At 39.3% G+C, this 15,434-nt stretch overlaps 1 protein-coding gene across 1 annotated transcript; it reads right to left on the minus strand.

Moving 5' to 3' along the window:
* Positions 1 to 12,759: 12,759 nt before the first annotated feature.
* On the minus strand, positions 12,760 to 14,467 carry LOC102080340 (stonustoxin subunit beta-like). The gene is made up of 4 exons (XM_005464329.4): positions 14,378 to 14,467; positions 13,791 to 13,827; positions 13,446 to 13,492; positions 12,760 to 13,283 (listed from the first exon to the last, which is right to left on the minus strand). Exons 2-4 carry the CDS (start codon positions 13,820 to 13,822, stop codon positions 12,760 to 12,762), a joined length of 603 nt encoding a protein of 200 aa, XP_005464386.1. The 5' UTR covers positions 13,823 to 13,827; positions 14,378 to 14,467.
* Positions 14,468 to 15,434: the final 967 nt, after the last annotated feature.

A 15,434-nucleotide genomic window follows, 5' to 3' on the forward strand; every position in this document is an offset into this window, starting at 1 on the left:
AGCAGTTCATTTACTCGAGTAGTTAATGGAAATTCTTCACTATATTCAAGTATTTCTTTGTATTGCAGCTTTCTACTTGAGCTTTGCCGCATCTTGGATTCAAATATTGTACTCCACACTATTTATTTTACAGATTTTATTGCTATATGTTGTTATATTATTAGAGATAAAGTTACTGAGCAGTCTCTTTTTCATTGAAACATTTGTATAGGAGGCAGGATAAGGATAAGTCTTTGTTCTAATACTTTCTGATATTTACAAAAGTAAAGCGTTTAAAACTTATTTTACCATTTTCTAAAGTAGTTTAACACAAATGGTATTTAAACCACTTTGAATGTCATGCATCTGTATGAGGGCTGAACATAAAACTGTAAATCAGTGTATCCATGTCAATTATTTGCACTGTATTAATTTATTACAAAATATTCTGATTTCCTGTTGACCCTCTTCCTTCTTGTTGGTGTTCTTGATCAAAACTCATCTACTGCTCTCCTATTCTAATCCAACCTGAATGTTTGAGATGAAGAAACAACAGATTGTCATAGATAATCATTACAGTGTACTTACTGAGCAGCCACAGCAGAGATGCGTTCATCGTCCTACTCTCTGTGATATCAGGTCAACGGTTTAACCAGTTCGCAGTCAGTTAAAGTCAAACCCTGCTCCTCTTCCTCTGTGACAGGATGCCAGTGTTGTGGTTTTTAGTGGAAGGTTTCTTTGTCTGACTGCAACAAAGAGAGAGAAAAATGGTTAAACTGACTAATGACTACAGACATGGGCCCCAGAAAAATTTGCAGACATTAAGGGGAACATGGGTGCCTTCACTGACTGACTTAAAAAAACATTGTGAGTGGCTGAAATCGGTCAGGAACACCCCCCCACCCCTCCCCCCAAAAAAGAAAAGAAAAAAACAAAAAAGAAAAACATGTAGATAACAAAAAAATATATTTTAAGATCACCCGCATGGTGCCAAATCTCTTGGTGGCGCTGTCACTTGGTGTTCGCTCGCTTTGTGGTAGAGTATCACTTCCTGTTCCTGCTCAAACACAGTGGTGTTTCTGAGTAGCTTTTCTGCTTAGCAATTTAATTTAAATCTTTTGATACATTCCTTTTTCATAGTATAATCTTAACGTGCTTCATCTGAATCACCCTTTCTGTGTACTCACTACCTAATTTATAGCCAAAGTATTCACTCACTGTCTCTTTACTGTTTCGCTAGCTTAGCTTAGCTCGTAGCCGACTCGTTAGCACCATGGCTACTTCACCTGTCCCTCCTGCACTTTCCTGCTCATTGTGTCAGATGTTTAGTTACTCCTCGGCCTCCTTTAGCAGTAATGATACCTGTAACAAATGTAGCATATTTGCAGCTCTGGAGGCCAGGATTACTGAATTGGAGACTCGGCTTCGCACCCTTCATTCACCCGTAGCTAGCCAGGCCCCTGTAGCTGGTGCAGCCGAAGATAGCGTAGGCCCCGCTAGCTGTTCCCCGGCAGACCCCAAGCAGCTGGGGAAAGAGGGCGGCTGGGTGACGGTGAGGAGGAAGCATAGTCTTAAACTGAAGCCCCAGGTACACCACCAACCTGTTCATGTGTCTAACCGTTTTTCCCCACTCGGCGACACACCCGCCGGGGGTCAAACTCTGGTAATTGGTGATTCTGTTCTCAGACATGTGAAGCTAGAGACACCGGCAACCATAGTCAATTGTCTTCCAGGGGCCAGAGCAGGCGACATTGAAGGAAATTTAAAACTGCTGGCTAAGGGTAAACGTAAATACAGTAAGATCATAATTCACGTCGGCAGTAATGACACCCGGTTACGCCAATCGGAGGTCACTAAAATCAATATTGAATCGGTGTGTAACTTTGCCAAAACAATGTCGGACTCTGTAGTTTTCTCTGGTCCCCTCCCCAATCAGACCAGGAGTGACATGTTTAGCCGCATGTTCTCCTTAAATTGCTGGCTGTCTGAGTGGTGTCCCAGAAACGATGTGGGCTTCATAGATAATTGGCAAACCTTCTGGAGGAAACCTGGTCTTGTTAGGAGAGACGGCATCCATCCCACTTTGGATGGAGCAGCTCTCATTGCTAGAAATATGGACCAATTTATTAAACCCCCCAAAATATGACTATCCAGAGTTGGGACCAGGAAGCAGAGTTGCAGTCTTACACGCCTCTCTGCAGCTTCTCTCCTCCTGCTACCCCCCCAAAAACCCATCTCCATTGAGACTGTGTCAGCTCCCAAAAAGACAAAAAACAAACTAAAAACCAGCAATAAACAACTTAAACATAAAAAATCACAAAGAAAGAACAATACAGTATCCACATCTGAACCAAAGAGTAAAACAGTGAAATGTGGATTATTAAATATTAGGTCTCTCTCCTCCAAGTCTCTGTTAGTACATGACTTAATAATTGATCAACAAATCGATTTACTCTGCCTTACAGAAACCTGGTTGCAGCAGGATGATTATGTTAGTTTAAATGAATCAACACCTCCGAGTCATTCTAACTACCAGAAATCCCGAAGCACAGGCCGAGGGGGCGGTGTGGCAGCAATTTTTCACACCAGTCTATTAATTAATGAAAGACCAAGACAGACTTTTAATTCATTTGAAAGCCTGATGCTTAGCCTCGTCCACCCCAGCTGTAAAACTCAGAAACCAGTCTTACTTGTTATCATCTATCGTCCACCTGGGCCTTACACAGAGTTTCTCTCTGATTTCTCAGACTTTTTATCTGATTTAGTGCTCAGCTCAGATAAAATAATTATTGTGGGTGATTTTAACATCCATGTAGATGCTAAAAATGACAGCCTCAACATCGCATTTAATCTGTTATTAGACTCAATTGGCTTCTCTCAAAATGTAAAAGAACCCACCCACCACTTTAATCACACTCTAGATCTTGTTTTAACATATGGCATAGAAACTGAACATTTAACAGTGTTTCCTGAAAACCCTCTGCTGTCTGATCATTTCCTGATAACATTCACATTTACAATAATTGATTACACAGCAGTGGAGTGTAGACTTTATCAAAGTAGATGTCTTTCTGAAAGTGCTGTAACTAAGTTTAAGAATATAATCCACCCACTGTTATCATCTTCAATGCCCTGTACCAACATAGAGCAGAGCAGCTATCTGAACGCTACTCCAACAGAGGTCGATTATCTTGTTAATAATTTTACCTCCTCACTACGTACGACTCTGGATACTGTAGCTCCTGTGAAAACTAAGGCCTCAAATCCGAAGTACCTGACTCCGTGGTATAATTCTCAAACACGTAGCCTAAAGCAGATAACTCGTAAGCTGGAGAGGAAATGGCGTCTCACAAATTTAGAGGATCATCATTTAGCCTGGAGAAATAGTTTGCTACTTTATAAGAAAGCCCTCCGCAAAGCCAGAACATCTTACTATTCGTCACTGATTAAAGAAAATAAGAACAACCCCAGGTTTCTCTTCAGCACTGTAGCCAGGCTGACAAAAAGTCAGAGCTCTACTGAGCCAACAATCCCTTTAACGTTAACTAGTAATGACTTCATGAACTTCTTCACAAATAAAATTTTTATCATTAGAGAAAAAATTACCAATAATCATCCCACAGATGTAATATTATCTACAGCTACTTTTAGTACCATTGATGTTAAGTTAGACTCTTTTTCTCCAATTGATCTTTCTGAGTTAACTTCAATAATTAATTCCTCCAAACCATCAACGTGTCTTTTAGACCCCATTCCTACAAAACTGCTCAAAGAAGTCCTGCCATTAATTAATTCTTCGATCTTAAATATGATCAACCTATCTCTAATAATCGGCTATGTACCACAGGCCTTCAAGGTGGCTGTAGTTAAACCTTTACTTAAAAAGCCATCTCTAGACCCAGCAGTCTTAGCTAATTATAGGCCAATCTCCAACCTTCCTTTCATATCAAAAATCCTTGAAAGAGTAGTTGTCAAACAGCTAACAGATCATCTGCAGAGGAATGGCTTATTTGAAGCGTTTCAGTCAGGTTTCAGAGCTCATCACAGCACAGAAACAACTTTAGTGAAGGTTACAAATGATCTTCTTATGGCCTCTGACAGTGGACTCATCTCTGTGCTTGTCCTGCTAGACCTCAGTGCAGCGTTCGATACTGTTGACCATAATATCCTATTAGAGCGATTAGAACATGCTGTAGGTATTACAGGTACTGCACTGCAGTGGTTTGTATCATATCTATCTAATAGACTCCAATTTGTTCAAGTAAATGGAGAGTCCTCTTCACACACTAAGGTCAATTATGGTGTTCCACAGGGTTCAGTGCTAGGACCAATTCTATTTACATTGTACATGCTTCCCTTAGGCAGCATCATTAGAAGACATAGCATAAATTTTCACTGCTATGCAGATGACACGCAGCTCTATCTATCCATGAAGCCAGGTAACACACACCAATTAGTTAAACTGCAGGAATGTCTTAAAGACATAAAGACCTGGATGGCCGCTAACTTTCTGCTTCTTAATTCAGATAAAACTGAAGTTATTGTACTCGGCCCTGAAAATCTTAGAAATATGGTATCTAAGCAGATTCTTACTCTGGATGGCATTACCTTGGCCTCCAGTAATGCTGTGAGGAACCTTGGAGTCATTTTTGACCAGGACATGTCCTTCAATGCACATATTAAACAAATATGTAAGACTGCTTTCTTCCATTTGCGCAACATCTCTAAAATTAGAAATATCCTGTCTCAGAGTGATGCTGAAAAACTAGTTCATGCATTTATTACTTCCAGGCTGGACTACTGTAGTTCTTTATTATCAGGATGTCCTAAAAACTCACTGAAAAGCCTTCAGCTGATCCAAAATGCTGCAGCAAGGGTACTGACAGGGACTAGAAAGAGAGAGCATATTTCTCCTGTTTTGGCTTCCCTTCATTGGCTTCCTGTTAAATCCAGAATTGAATTCAAAATCCTGCTCCTCACATACAAGGTCTTAAATAATCAGGCCCCATCTTATCTTAATGACCTTGTAGTACCATATCACCCCATTAGAGCACTTCGCTCTCGCTCTGCAGGCTTACTTGTTGTTCCTAGAGTATTTAAAAGTAGAATGGGAGGCAGAGCCTTCAGTTTTCAGGCCCCTCTTCTGTGGAACCAGCTTCCAGTTTGGATTCGGGAGACAGACACTATCTCTACTTTCAAGATTAGGCTTAAAACTTTCCTTTTTGCTAAAGCATATAGTTAGGGCTGGACCAGGTGACCCTGAATCCTTCCTTAGTTATGCTGCAATAGACGTAGGCTGCCGGGGATTCCCATGATGCATTGAGTTTTTCCCTTCCAGTCACCTTTCTCACTCACTATGTGTTAATAGACCTCTCTGCATCGACTCATATCTGTTATTAATCTCTGTCTCTCTTCCACAGCATGTCTTTATCCTGTTTTTCTTCTTTCACCCCAACCGGTCGCAGCAGATGGCCGCCCCTCCCTGAGCCTGGTTCTGCCGGAGGTTTCTTCCTGTTAAAAGGGAGTTTTTCCTTCCCACTGTTGCCAAAGTGCTTGCTCATAGGGGGTCATATGATTGTTGGGTTTTTCTCTGTATTTATTATTGTGCTATCTACTGTACAATATAAAGCGCCTTGAGGCGACTTTTGTTGTGATTTGGCGCTATATAAATAAAATTGAATTGAATTGAATTGAATTGCCTTCACCAACAGGATGGTGTATTTGTCATTATAGAGCAAAATATTCTTATTTCAAAAATGATTAACTTAATTTTTATCTTAAACTTTGGTTGTGTTGCTGATTCGTGGAAATACCTCGCATCTTCCTGTAGCTGACCGCAGTTCAGCTGAGAGGAAGTGAGCTGGAGATGGTACGAATGCTGTTTGACTGATTGCATCTCTCCGCTTTAACCACTGACATGCTGTCATGGCTGAAAGGCTTCATGCAGGTTGACCACCACTGATTTCCTGAAAACACTACCCCCAAAAACTGTCAGCCACCATAAAGTCACAAAACTCACTCTTACCATCATAGATTCCCATAATGCACTGAGCATTATCAACACTCGCAAAGCTGTTGGCCCTGACGACATTCCTGGATGTGTGCTTCGAGGATGTGCTGAGCAGCTTGCAGAAGTCTTTACCGATATCTTTAACCTGTTAACCAGTGTGTGTCCTCCACAGTGTTGGACAAGTTACTTTGAAAGAGTAATTCAATTATAGTTATTAGTTACTTTTTCAAAAAAGTGACTGAGTAAGTAACTGAGTTACAATATTCTAAAAGTAATTAATTATTTGAAAAGTAACTATTGCGTTACTTTAAAAAAAACATTTAACCCTCTGGGGTCCAGGGTATAATTAGCCATTTTTACTACTACACAACAGAAAACACATTAACTGCACACTCCAAATACGCTAAACATCACAAATCTCTCACATCTCAAAACTCACTCTCTCCCTCTTTTTCTGCTCTCTCTCTCTCGCTGTCAATCCTAAAACTTCCCCTGTTTTTTTTGTTTTTGGTTTTTTTTTTGCTCATGAGCAGAGAGCGCTTGCTAGCGCTGTCCTTAGACAGTAAACGTGACGAAACTATTGAGGAAAAAACGCCGCGTATATATTATTTATCATGACTCTGGTTTTACGTGGCCTATCGACACAATTTAAAAACTGGTATGTATCACCTTGTTGCTTCGTCTTTAAGTGGTCATGTGATTGACTACTTTTTTCTTCTGCTTCAGTCAAACAGCAGCATGCAATTTTTTTGCCCCCTTAGCTCCAAGTGTTGTGCTAGACAGTGATCGCGATTACCGTCTGTGGGAGTGCACAGCTACTTAAAGCTGTAGCGTCCAGATTACTTACAGCTACTTCTGTGTGACTGATATAAGATGCGGTAAGATGAACACAGCTTCAACCGTCTGTTTGTTGAAAAATAGTAACGGACCGCGTTTCATTGTTAGTAACTGTAACGGCGTTGTAACGATAGAAATAGTAATTAGTTAGATTACTCGTTACTGAAAAAAGTAACGCCGTTACTTGTAACGCCGTTGTTCCCATCACTGGTCCGCCAGTGCTCGTGGTTGCGTCGTTAACGTTCCCAGTGTCTTCCTGTATTCTTAGAATTCTCCCAGTTTAGTTTTGATATTTTGTATTACTTCCAAGCCTGCAATAAAACAATGTTTTTAAGTTCACATTTTGCCTCTTTGGGTCCTCTTCCCCTGCCTGCACACAGTCGTTCAAAGACAGAACAGCATGACCACAAGCACTGGAGGACACAAACTACAGGGAGTGCAGAATTATTAGGCAAATGAGTATTTTGTCCACATCATCCTCTTCATGCATGTTGTCTTACTCCAAGCTGTATAGGCTCGAAAGCCTACTACCAATTAAGCATATTAGGTGATGTGCATCTCTGTAATGAGAAGGGGTGTGGTCTAATGACATCAACACCCTATATCAGGTGTGCATAATTATTAGGCAACTGCCTTTTCTTTGGCAAAATGGGTCTAAAGAAGGACTTGACAGGCTCAGAAAAGTCAAAAATAGTGAGATATCTTGCAGAGGGATGCAGCAGTCTTAAAATTGCAAAGCTTCTGAAGCGTGATCATCGAACAATCAAGCGTTTCATTCAAAATAGTCAACAGGGTCGCAAGAAGCGTGTGGAAAAACCAAGGCGCAAAATAACTGCCCATGAACTGAGAAAAGTCAAGCGTGCAGCTGCCAAGATGCCACTTGCCACCAGTTTGGCCATATTTCAGAGCTGCAACATCACTGGAGTGCCCAAAAGCACAAGGTGTGCAATACTCAGAGACATGGCCAAGGTAAGAAAGGCTGAAAGACGACCACCACTGAACAAGACACACAAGCTGAAACGTCAAGACTGGGCCAAGAAATATCCCAAGACTGATTTTTCTAAGGTTTTATGGACTGATGAAATGAGAGTGAGTCTTGATGGGCCAGATGGATGGGCCCGTGGCTGGATTGGTAAAGGGCAGAGAGCTCCAGTCCGACTCAGACGCCAGCAAGGTGGAGGTGGAGTACTGGTTTGGGCTGGTATCATCAAAGATGAGCTTGTGGGGCCTTTTCGGGTTGAGGATGGAGTCAAGCTCAACTCCCAGTCCTACTGCCAGTTTCTGGAAGACACCTTCTTCAAGAGGTTAAAGAAATAAAGGCTGTTATATGTAACTGAGTAGTTTTACGCTTTACTTTACTTACAGACACTTTAAGCTGAATTCATCTGAGCTTAAACTTAAGTCTCTGACAAACCAGCGGCCTCAGTTTTAGAGGTTCAGTGTTTAAATGGTAAATGGATTCTTATATAGCTTTTCTACTCTCCTGGAGTACTCAAAGCGCTGTATACAACATGCCTGATTCACCCAAGCACTTCTAAACACAAGTGCAAACTAAACTACATTCACACTCCGATGAATGCATCGGAAGGCAACTTGGGGTTAGTATTTTGCCCAGGGATATTTGGCATGCAGACTGGGGAAGCCAAGGATCGAACCCCCAACCTTCTGGTTAGTAGCTGATCTGCTCTACCACCAGAGCCACAGCCACCCCAAGCTGCAACCCCGAAATGATGCAAGTTATGTAACCACAGTTTCTACAATCGCTCATCATCAAGTCTTCTCTCTCTGCCAGTCTCATCTTCATCTCAGTGAGTCATTAAGAGGGTCTACAATGAAGTTATAGCAACTACTGTGTGTTCTAAGTTTTGCTTACTCCTTACATGTGGCCAGCGAGGTGGATCTGTGCCTGAATCAAACCTTATTTAAAGTAGAAACAGGTTTCATAAATAGTTTCATGACACCAAAAATAGAATTCAACTTCCTCTGTCAACTGAAGAGCAGGTGAACTGAACTTTCAACTACAACCTTCGTCTCTTTTGGTCTTGCAGTTTTTAAAAACTGTAGGTAAAGATGTGAATTTTCAGATTTAGTATCAACAGTTTTTGGACAAACTTGTCTTCAATGCAAGCACAGCACAGCTTACACCTCCTGAATTGCTTAATGGTTTGCCAGAATCAGTCTAAAAGTTTTATGTGCATTTTATTTATTAGGTCTGTTGATTTTTATCAATACCGTTCCTATTGTTGGCATGAAAGTTAAAATATAATCTAATATTTTTAAACTGAAGTGGAATAACACCTCACCAGTCTTTTTCTGAGAGAGGCAGAGGCTTTAAACTTTACTGAAGTCACTTTTGTAATTTGTATATATAAAGTTTGGCAAGATATGGTGGTGCAGTGTTTCCTGTTTAATAACAGTTGGCTTTGTAGTAAGTAGTGATGGACTCACCCAATATACAGTATCGGTATTGGTCTGATCCTGACCTACATGATGGGTCGGAAATCGAAGAGAACTAAAAAATATAATCCGATCCATTAAATATCACAAAAGCACCTCAAAAAAATGTGACATGGCATAACCCAGCTCATGACCTTAGGACATCGGAGCAGTATACGTCATGTAGTGGCTGTGGTGTGCGAGATCTGTTGGAAGTCTAGAGTTAGTTCACACTGAAAGCATTTGGAGCCTCGCTACGTGCTTCCAAACCAGCATTTTAAGCTATCCCAGAGAAGTAAAGCAAGTGTGTTCATTTCTGAATGTTTGTAAAGCATTCCAACATTAAGCTTTGCCAGTAATATATGGAGCTCGGACATCTGTGCATTGCCATGGCTAAGTCTGACTCTACAACAGATAGACTCAAGTTTTACTTTGCAAAACGCAGTGTTGCAGGCTAAACTGTTTTGTCGTTAAAAAAAAAATAAAAATAAAAAACATGAAAAACACTTTTTTCATACTTGTGTTAAGTTTTGTATAAAAATTACAAAAAATTTGGTCTCAGGTTAAATGTGATAGAAACAGCTTACACTGACATCCATCTTGATAAAATATGAGTGTCATGAAAACGTGTTTGCATTTATTTGCACTGCTTTCCACTCTGGATGTCTATTTATGTTAAACTTTAAGTATCAAAGGGTCCATTCTACAGTCTTTTTTCTTTTTTAAGTTTTTAAATATAAACATTATTTTGTGCTGATATTGAACTTTTTTTCAGAACCAAAGAGTTTTTGAAATCTGTAAAAAATTCCATTTAATTTGCTTTTTGAATACTACTTTAGATTTAAAGTTCTGCTAAAAGTTTAAATAAAAAGATCAGTATTGCTGAACTGTGAAATATTTGGGGTGCAGTGTATTTTTGGCACAAAGGTATAATAGAATAGCTTTATTATTTTTTTAACTTGAGTATGACCTATTCAGAATGTACAGCCTGTCACCTTTTCAAAGCTATTATAGGTTCAGAGAAAGTGTTTGTTTTAGAAATATAAAGTATAGCAACACCTTAAGATGTTTCTGAGAAACTGAATTACCCAAAATGTGCTGAACTGCATTCCAGTCAAAGACTTGTTACTGGGCTTGCGTGTGTATCAGAGATGGAAAATATTTGCATGTCTCTTAAAGTCAGGACACATGCGTCACATGACATTCCTCCTGTCAAATAAAAAGGAGGAATGTCACAAACCAATTCCACAATACGGAGCACCCCACAGAAATGTTGCAGGTAGTTTTTTGGTCTGTATCCATTCCTGTCTATTGAGCTGAATATAGATGTAATGAAAACAGCATGTACTGTATTTTCCGCACTATAAGGTGCACATAAAATCCTTTAATTTTCTCAAAAATTGACAGTGTGCCTTATGTATGAATTCTGTTTGTCCTGGTTGTGCTTACTGACCTTGAACCAACTGCATGTGGTACACGGCACTCAAAAATCTGCCAAAACTTGTTTTAGTACAACTTTGGTAAGCTACGAAGCCACACCGCTTGATGGATTGTTGGAGCATTACGACTACTGTAGTCAGGAGCCTCGCAGAGTAATCTGGATCCAAAACTCCGTCCGCTTCAGTTCCCAAAGTAAAATGAACCTTCGGCATCCCTGAGAGTTAAAAACTGTGTAAATTCTTTCATCTTTAATAAAGTGATCAGTGTTGCTGCTTTACCAGGTGTAACAATTAAGTTTAACATCCAGGAATCCATAAAAATAGAATTTATGAAATTTAACAGAGTTTGAAGTTAGCAAGACGTTAGCTTCTACTTTGCACAGAATTACCATCAAAGAATAATTAGAATTAGAATTAGAATTCAACTTTATTGTCATTGCACATGTCACAGGTACAGGGCAACGAAATGCAGTTTGCATCCATCCAGAAAGTGCTTCAGTCGTGATATAGATATATTACAATATATATTAGCAATAATAGAGATGTGTAAGTATATTACAGAAATGGGTCTATTATGGTATGTTATAATGTACACAGTGTGAAGTATGTTATGAATATTCTATAACTATAAGTATGTACAGGCTGTAGTGAGTACAAGCTATGTACAGGCTATGAACAGGATATAAATATGAAATAAAAACTATACAGAAATCTGAGATATACAGTTATACAGAATGTGAACTATGTAAGTTATAAACAGTTGTGGGATTAAAAATTATCGTATGTACAGAATGATTATCTACACAGAACTATACAGTAGTGGTAAAGTGCTAGTGGTTGTGGGTGTGTGTATGTTCAGTCCATGAGTTTAACGTGGGTCAGATGTCAGGAGGCAGAGTTCAGGAGTCTGACAGCTGTGGGGAAGAAGCTGTTCCGGTACCTGGTGGTCTTAGTCCGGAGGCTCCTGTAGCGCCTCCCAGAGGGCAGGAGGGTGAAGAGTCTATGTGATGGGTGACTGGGGTCTTTGATGATTTTCCCAGCCCTTTTCAGACACCGCTTCCTGTAGATGTCCTTTATGGCAGGAAGTGGTGCTCCGGCGATGCGCTGGGCAGTTTTCACGACCCTCTGCAACGCCTTCCGGTCCGAGGCAGAGCAGTTCCCGTACCAGACTGTTATACAGTTGGTCAGGAATAAAAATGTGATCTCTATTTCTCTATTATATCAACAATCATAGATGTTTACATCAGCGCTGTAACTGCAATAAGTTAATCAACCGATTCGCACTACAACCTGGTTTGCCTCTTATCTGTAGTTATTTATATTTAACTTAATAACTGTACAGTACTCTGTATATAGTAGCCATTGTCCTTAATGTAAATATGTAAGAAAAACTGGGTATGTTTCTGTTCTGTGTCCTGTGTACTGTTTGTTGTATATGTGTCTTTCTGGCTGCTGTTACAACCAAATTTCCCCTTGTGGGACAATTAAAGGATTATTCTGTTCTTCTATTCTATTTGTACATATTTTTTATGCTCTATGCCAAGTGTGGCAGTGTGTGAGTCAAGGAAGTTGGCAATATAAAGAGTGTATATATATTAAACACACACTTCAAAGTTCTATTGATAGGGTGTTATTTACTACTGACACTCACTTTATGATGCTTGTGATATAAAATGTTCATTAAAATAGACTGTATGGAAAGAAACCACATGCAAGGAGGTATGTTACAAATAATCAATCAATGATCAGTGTAACAAAGAAAACCATTGTAAAAATACAAGGCAATGCACTGTAATTTACAGTCACCAATACATGGTACATAACGAACAGCAACTAGTAATCCAACAGCTGACATACAGTAAAAAAACTACTACCACTACACTACCTGTGTGTGTGTGTGTGTGTGTGTGTGTATACACACATGTAGATGTAGATGTAGATGTATACACAGGTGTGTGTATACATCTACATCTATACATATATATATATATATATATATATGTACATATATAGACTGAACTTAGTTCAACAGTCATCGTTTCTCTAGCAGAACAAAACTCAGGGCAGAATCACTGTGGAACCAGGAAAGACTGCAAATCCGGGATAAAGAGGATCAGTGAATCTGGTTTTGAATGTGTGGAGGTGGATCAGAGTGTCAGAGGAAACACTGAAAAAGGACAGAATGCCTGCAGCATAATCCACATACACTGCTACTCTGTTAAATCTGTTGTGGGAGACGATGGGTGTTTCTGTGTTATCGTGCCTCGCAATGACAGAGGATGGACATGTTTTTACTACAAGTGCCCAGGACTGAGAATTTGATCCAAACTCATTGTTACCAGTTATTCCTTTCCTACTGATTCCACTGTAACTGACTGCTATGTAAACATCTCCACTCCACTTGACCTCCCAGTAATGTCGATCAGTCAGACCGTTTATACACAGCAGCTGAGGAGAATGAAATCCGCGTCTGTGGAAATGATGTAGGTTATGTCCCCCCACATAGGTCACCGTCTTGTTTCCGTTAGACAGTTGGAGTTTCCTGCTCACTGTTTTTGTGTCGACTGTGAGTTCACAGGAATCTGTTGAAGAAAACAAACACAATCCAGCTGCAGTTATTGATCCATCACCTGTTCACCAATTGACACTAGGATAATGACTCCTGATATCAGAGATGTGAATTAGTGATGTTGGTTGAATATGTTCTGCTTTGTTTCCACTAATCAAATTAAAAACAGACGTACGTCTCTTGATCTCTGATGTAAGATCTTTGTCTTCCACACTTCCCACTCTGAAAGGAGAAGGGGGGTCAGACAAGCATTCTCTGTTAGCATGTTACCATGGACATCACACTTATATTGTCATAGACTGATAAGGGAACAGTCTAACATTTTGATAAACCAACATGATTATAGCATCTCTAATGTCTTATCCTGCAATTGTCATGTTTTAGTACCGTTTGAACCAGATTAAAAGAAGAGCTTATTTTTCCTCTGATGAAGCTAGGCTAACAGATTCCAGTCTTTGTGCTAAGCTATGCTAAATACTAATATATTCCTTTGGTCAGAGGGTAATCAATCATTTCATACCTGAGATAACCCAGTTCTTTGCTTGGATCCATAGTCTCTAAATAAACAAGCACAATATACATGAATCAGAATTAGTTTTGGGGTATGTTCACATTTATCTCATAATTTAACTGTTTGAAAATGAGAAAACATACAAAGGAAGTCAAAGGAGTTGGTCCTCATACTATATCAGCTGTGTGAAAACAGCAGCAAAAACACAAAAAGCAAACTAAAAATCCATAAACATGGATGAAAAGGTGTCTTTCAGGTTTAGGTAATTTTTTTAATGTGTTATTATTTAGAATAGGGTCATGGTCCTTGGTTATTATAGTGCACAAATGTTAATATGTCTTTTAAAGCTGGATCTTCTTGGTTGCTACTGTGACACCTGAAGAATCTGGACAAAATATGTACTTTTGAGGCTTGAGACTTTTGAGAATACTTCCTTATGAAAGATAATACTTAAATATGCATTTTTTGTAATGTGAATATTTATGTCCATGAACACAAAAACAAAATATTGATTGAAAACAAATCTGTCTCATGTTTTGTTTGCAGAGTGTCTAAACCAGCCAACATATGAAATATGAAACATCAGAGAAACTTACAACAGGGATACTGCGTTTTGGTTCTCCTCAGATTCAAGACTTGTGAGCTGGAGGACTCCTCTTCGCCTGAGCTGGAAACAGCTGCTTACTGACTGGCTAAATGACGCTGTCCACGTATTTATAGCTTTAGATGCCGGATGTTTTGCTTTAGTTGTGTCAGTTGTTTGGAATCTGGAATGTCATGTTGATCAGAACAAATTTAATCTCATTGTTCTTGTTTTCTATTATACTGAAAAACATTGTCAGTAACAACGTTAACAAAAAACCTGAATGAACAGAGGAATGAAGCCAGAGTTATCATAAATAAAAATTTTCATATAAAACTCCTTTGAGATTTCAACATATGTTGAACCTTGCTGCTTGCAGACTCCTTGTGGTGCCGCCTTGAGCACTTCCTCTGGACCAGGACTCAGGTGCCATGGAAAGTTAAACTTAAAGCACAGTTTTATTGCTGGGAAAACTCTTCAAACGAAAAAAACATCACAGAATAAACCAAAATGAAACTAAACAGTAAACTGGACGCTGGAACCTAAAACTAGGAGACTTGAGGGAACAAAACAAGCAGCTAGAATTTCAGAAGGACATAAGGGGAGAAACACAGCATGGAGAGGGTACAACACAACACAACGCAAGGAAAACACAGGGCTTAAATTAACAAAGAAATGAGACACGAGAAGAGAGCAAAGCTGGGAGTAATCAAACATAATGCAACCAAGGGGAAGCAAAAGAACAATGACATGACAAGGGACCATCAAAGAAAAACTGAAAGTATAACGCTGAGACCTGGACTTAACCCAAAAAAAGGGAACACGGAGCACAGAGACAGGAGTGACATAAGACACGACTAACTAAGGGAAGAAGATATTATCCATGAAGACTGAAATAAATCTACACTAAACACGAAGACAAAAGAACAAAACCAAGAACTAGATTTTAAAGAGTAGAGAGGAACTTCAGAACTAGAAATACAAAACAGAAACCAAAACCATGATGAAATCACAGCTCAGTAATAGTAATAATAATAATAATAATAATAATAATAAAATAATAATAATAA

Source organism: Oreochromis niloticus, unplaced genomic scaffold (assembly GCF_001858045.2).
Source record: "Oreochromis niloticus isolate F11D_XX unplaced genomic scaffold, O_niloticus_UMD_NMBU tig00002037_pilon, whole genome shotgun sequence".
NCBI lineage: Eukaryota > Metazoa > Chordata > Actinopteri > Cichliformes > Cichlidae > Oreochromis > Oreochromis niloticus.

What these genes read in the sequence shown, in the direction of transcription:
- LOC102080340 (XM_005464329.4), bottom strand. Translation starts at nt 13,822, where the DNA reads ATGGATCCAAGCAAAGAACTGGGTTATCTCAG. An exon ending in AAAGAACTGGGTTATCTCAG is followed by an intron (nt 13,493 to 13,790) that starts GTATGAAATGAT and finishes TTCTCCTTTCAG; the next exon opens with AGTGGGAAGTGTGGAAGACA. An exon ending in TACATCAGAGATCAAGAGAC is followed by an intron (nt 13,284 to 13,445) that starts GTACGTCTGTTT and finishes TTTCTTCAACAG; the next exon opens with ATTCCTGTGAACTCACAGTC.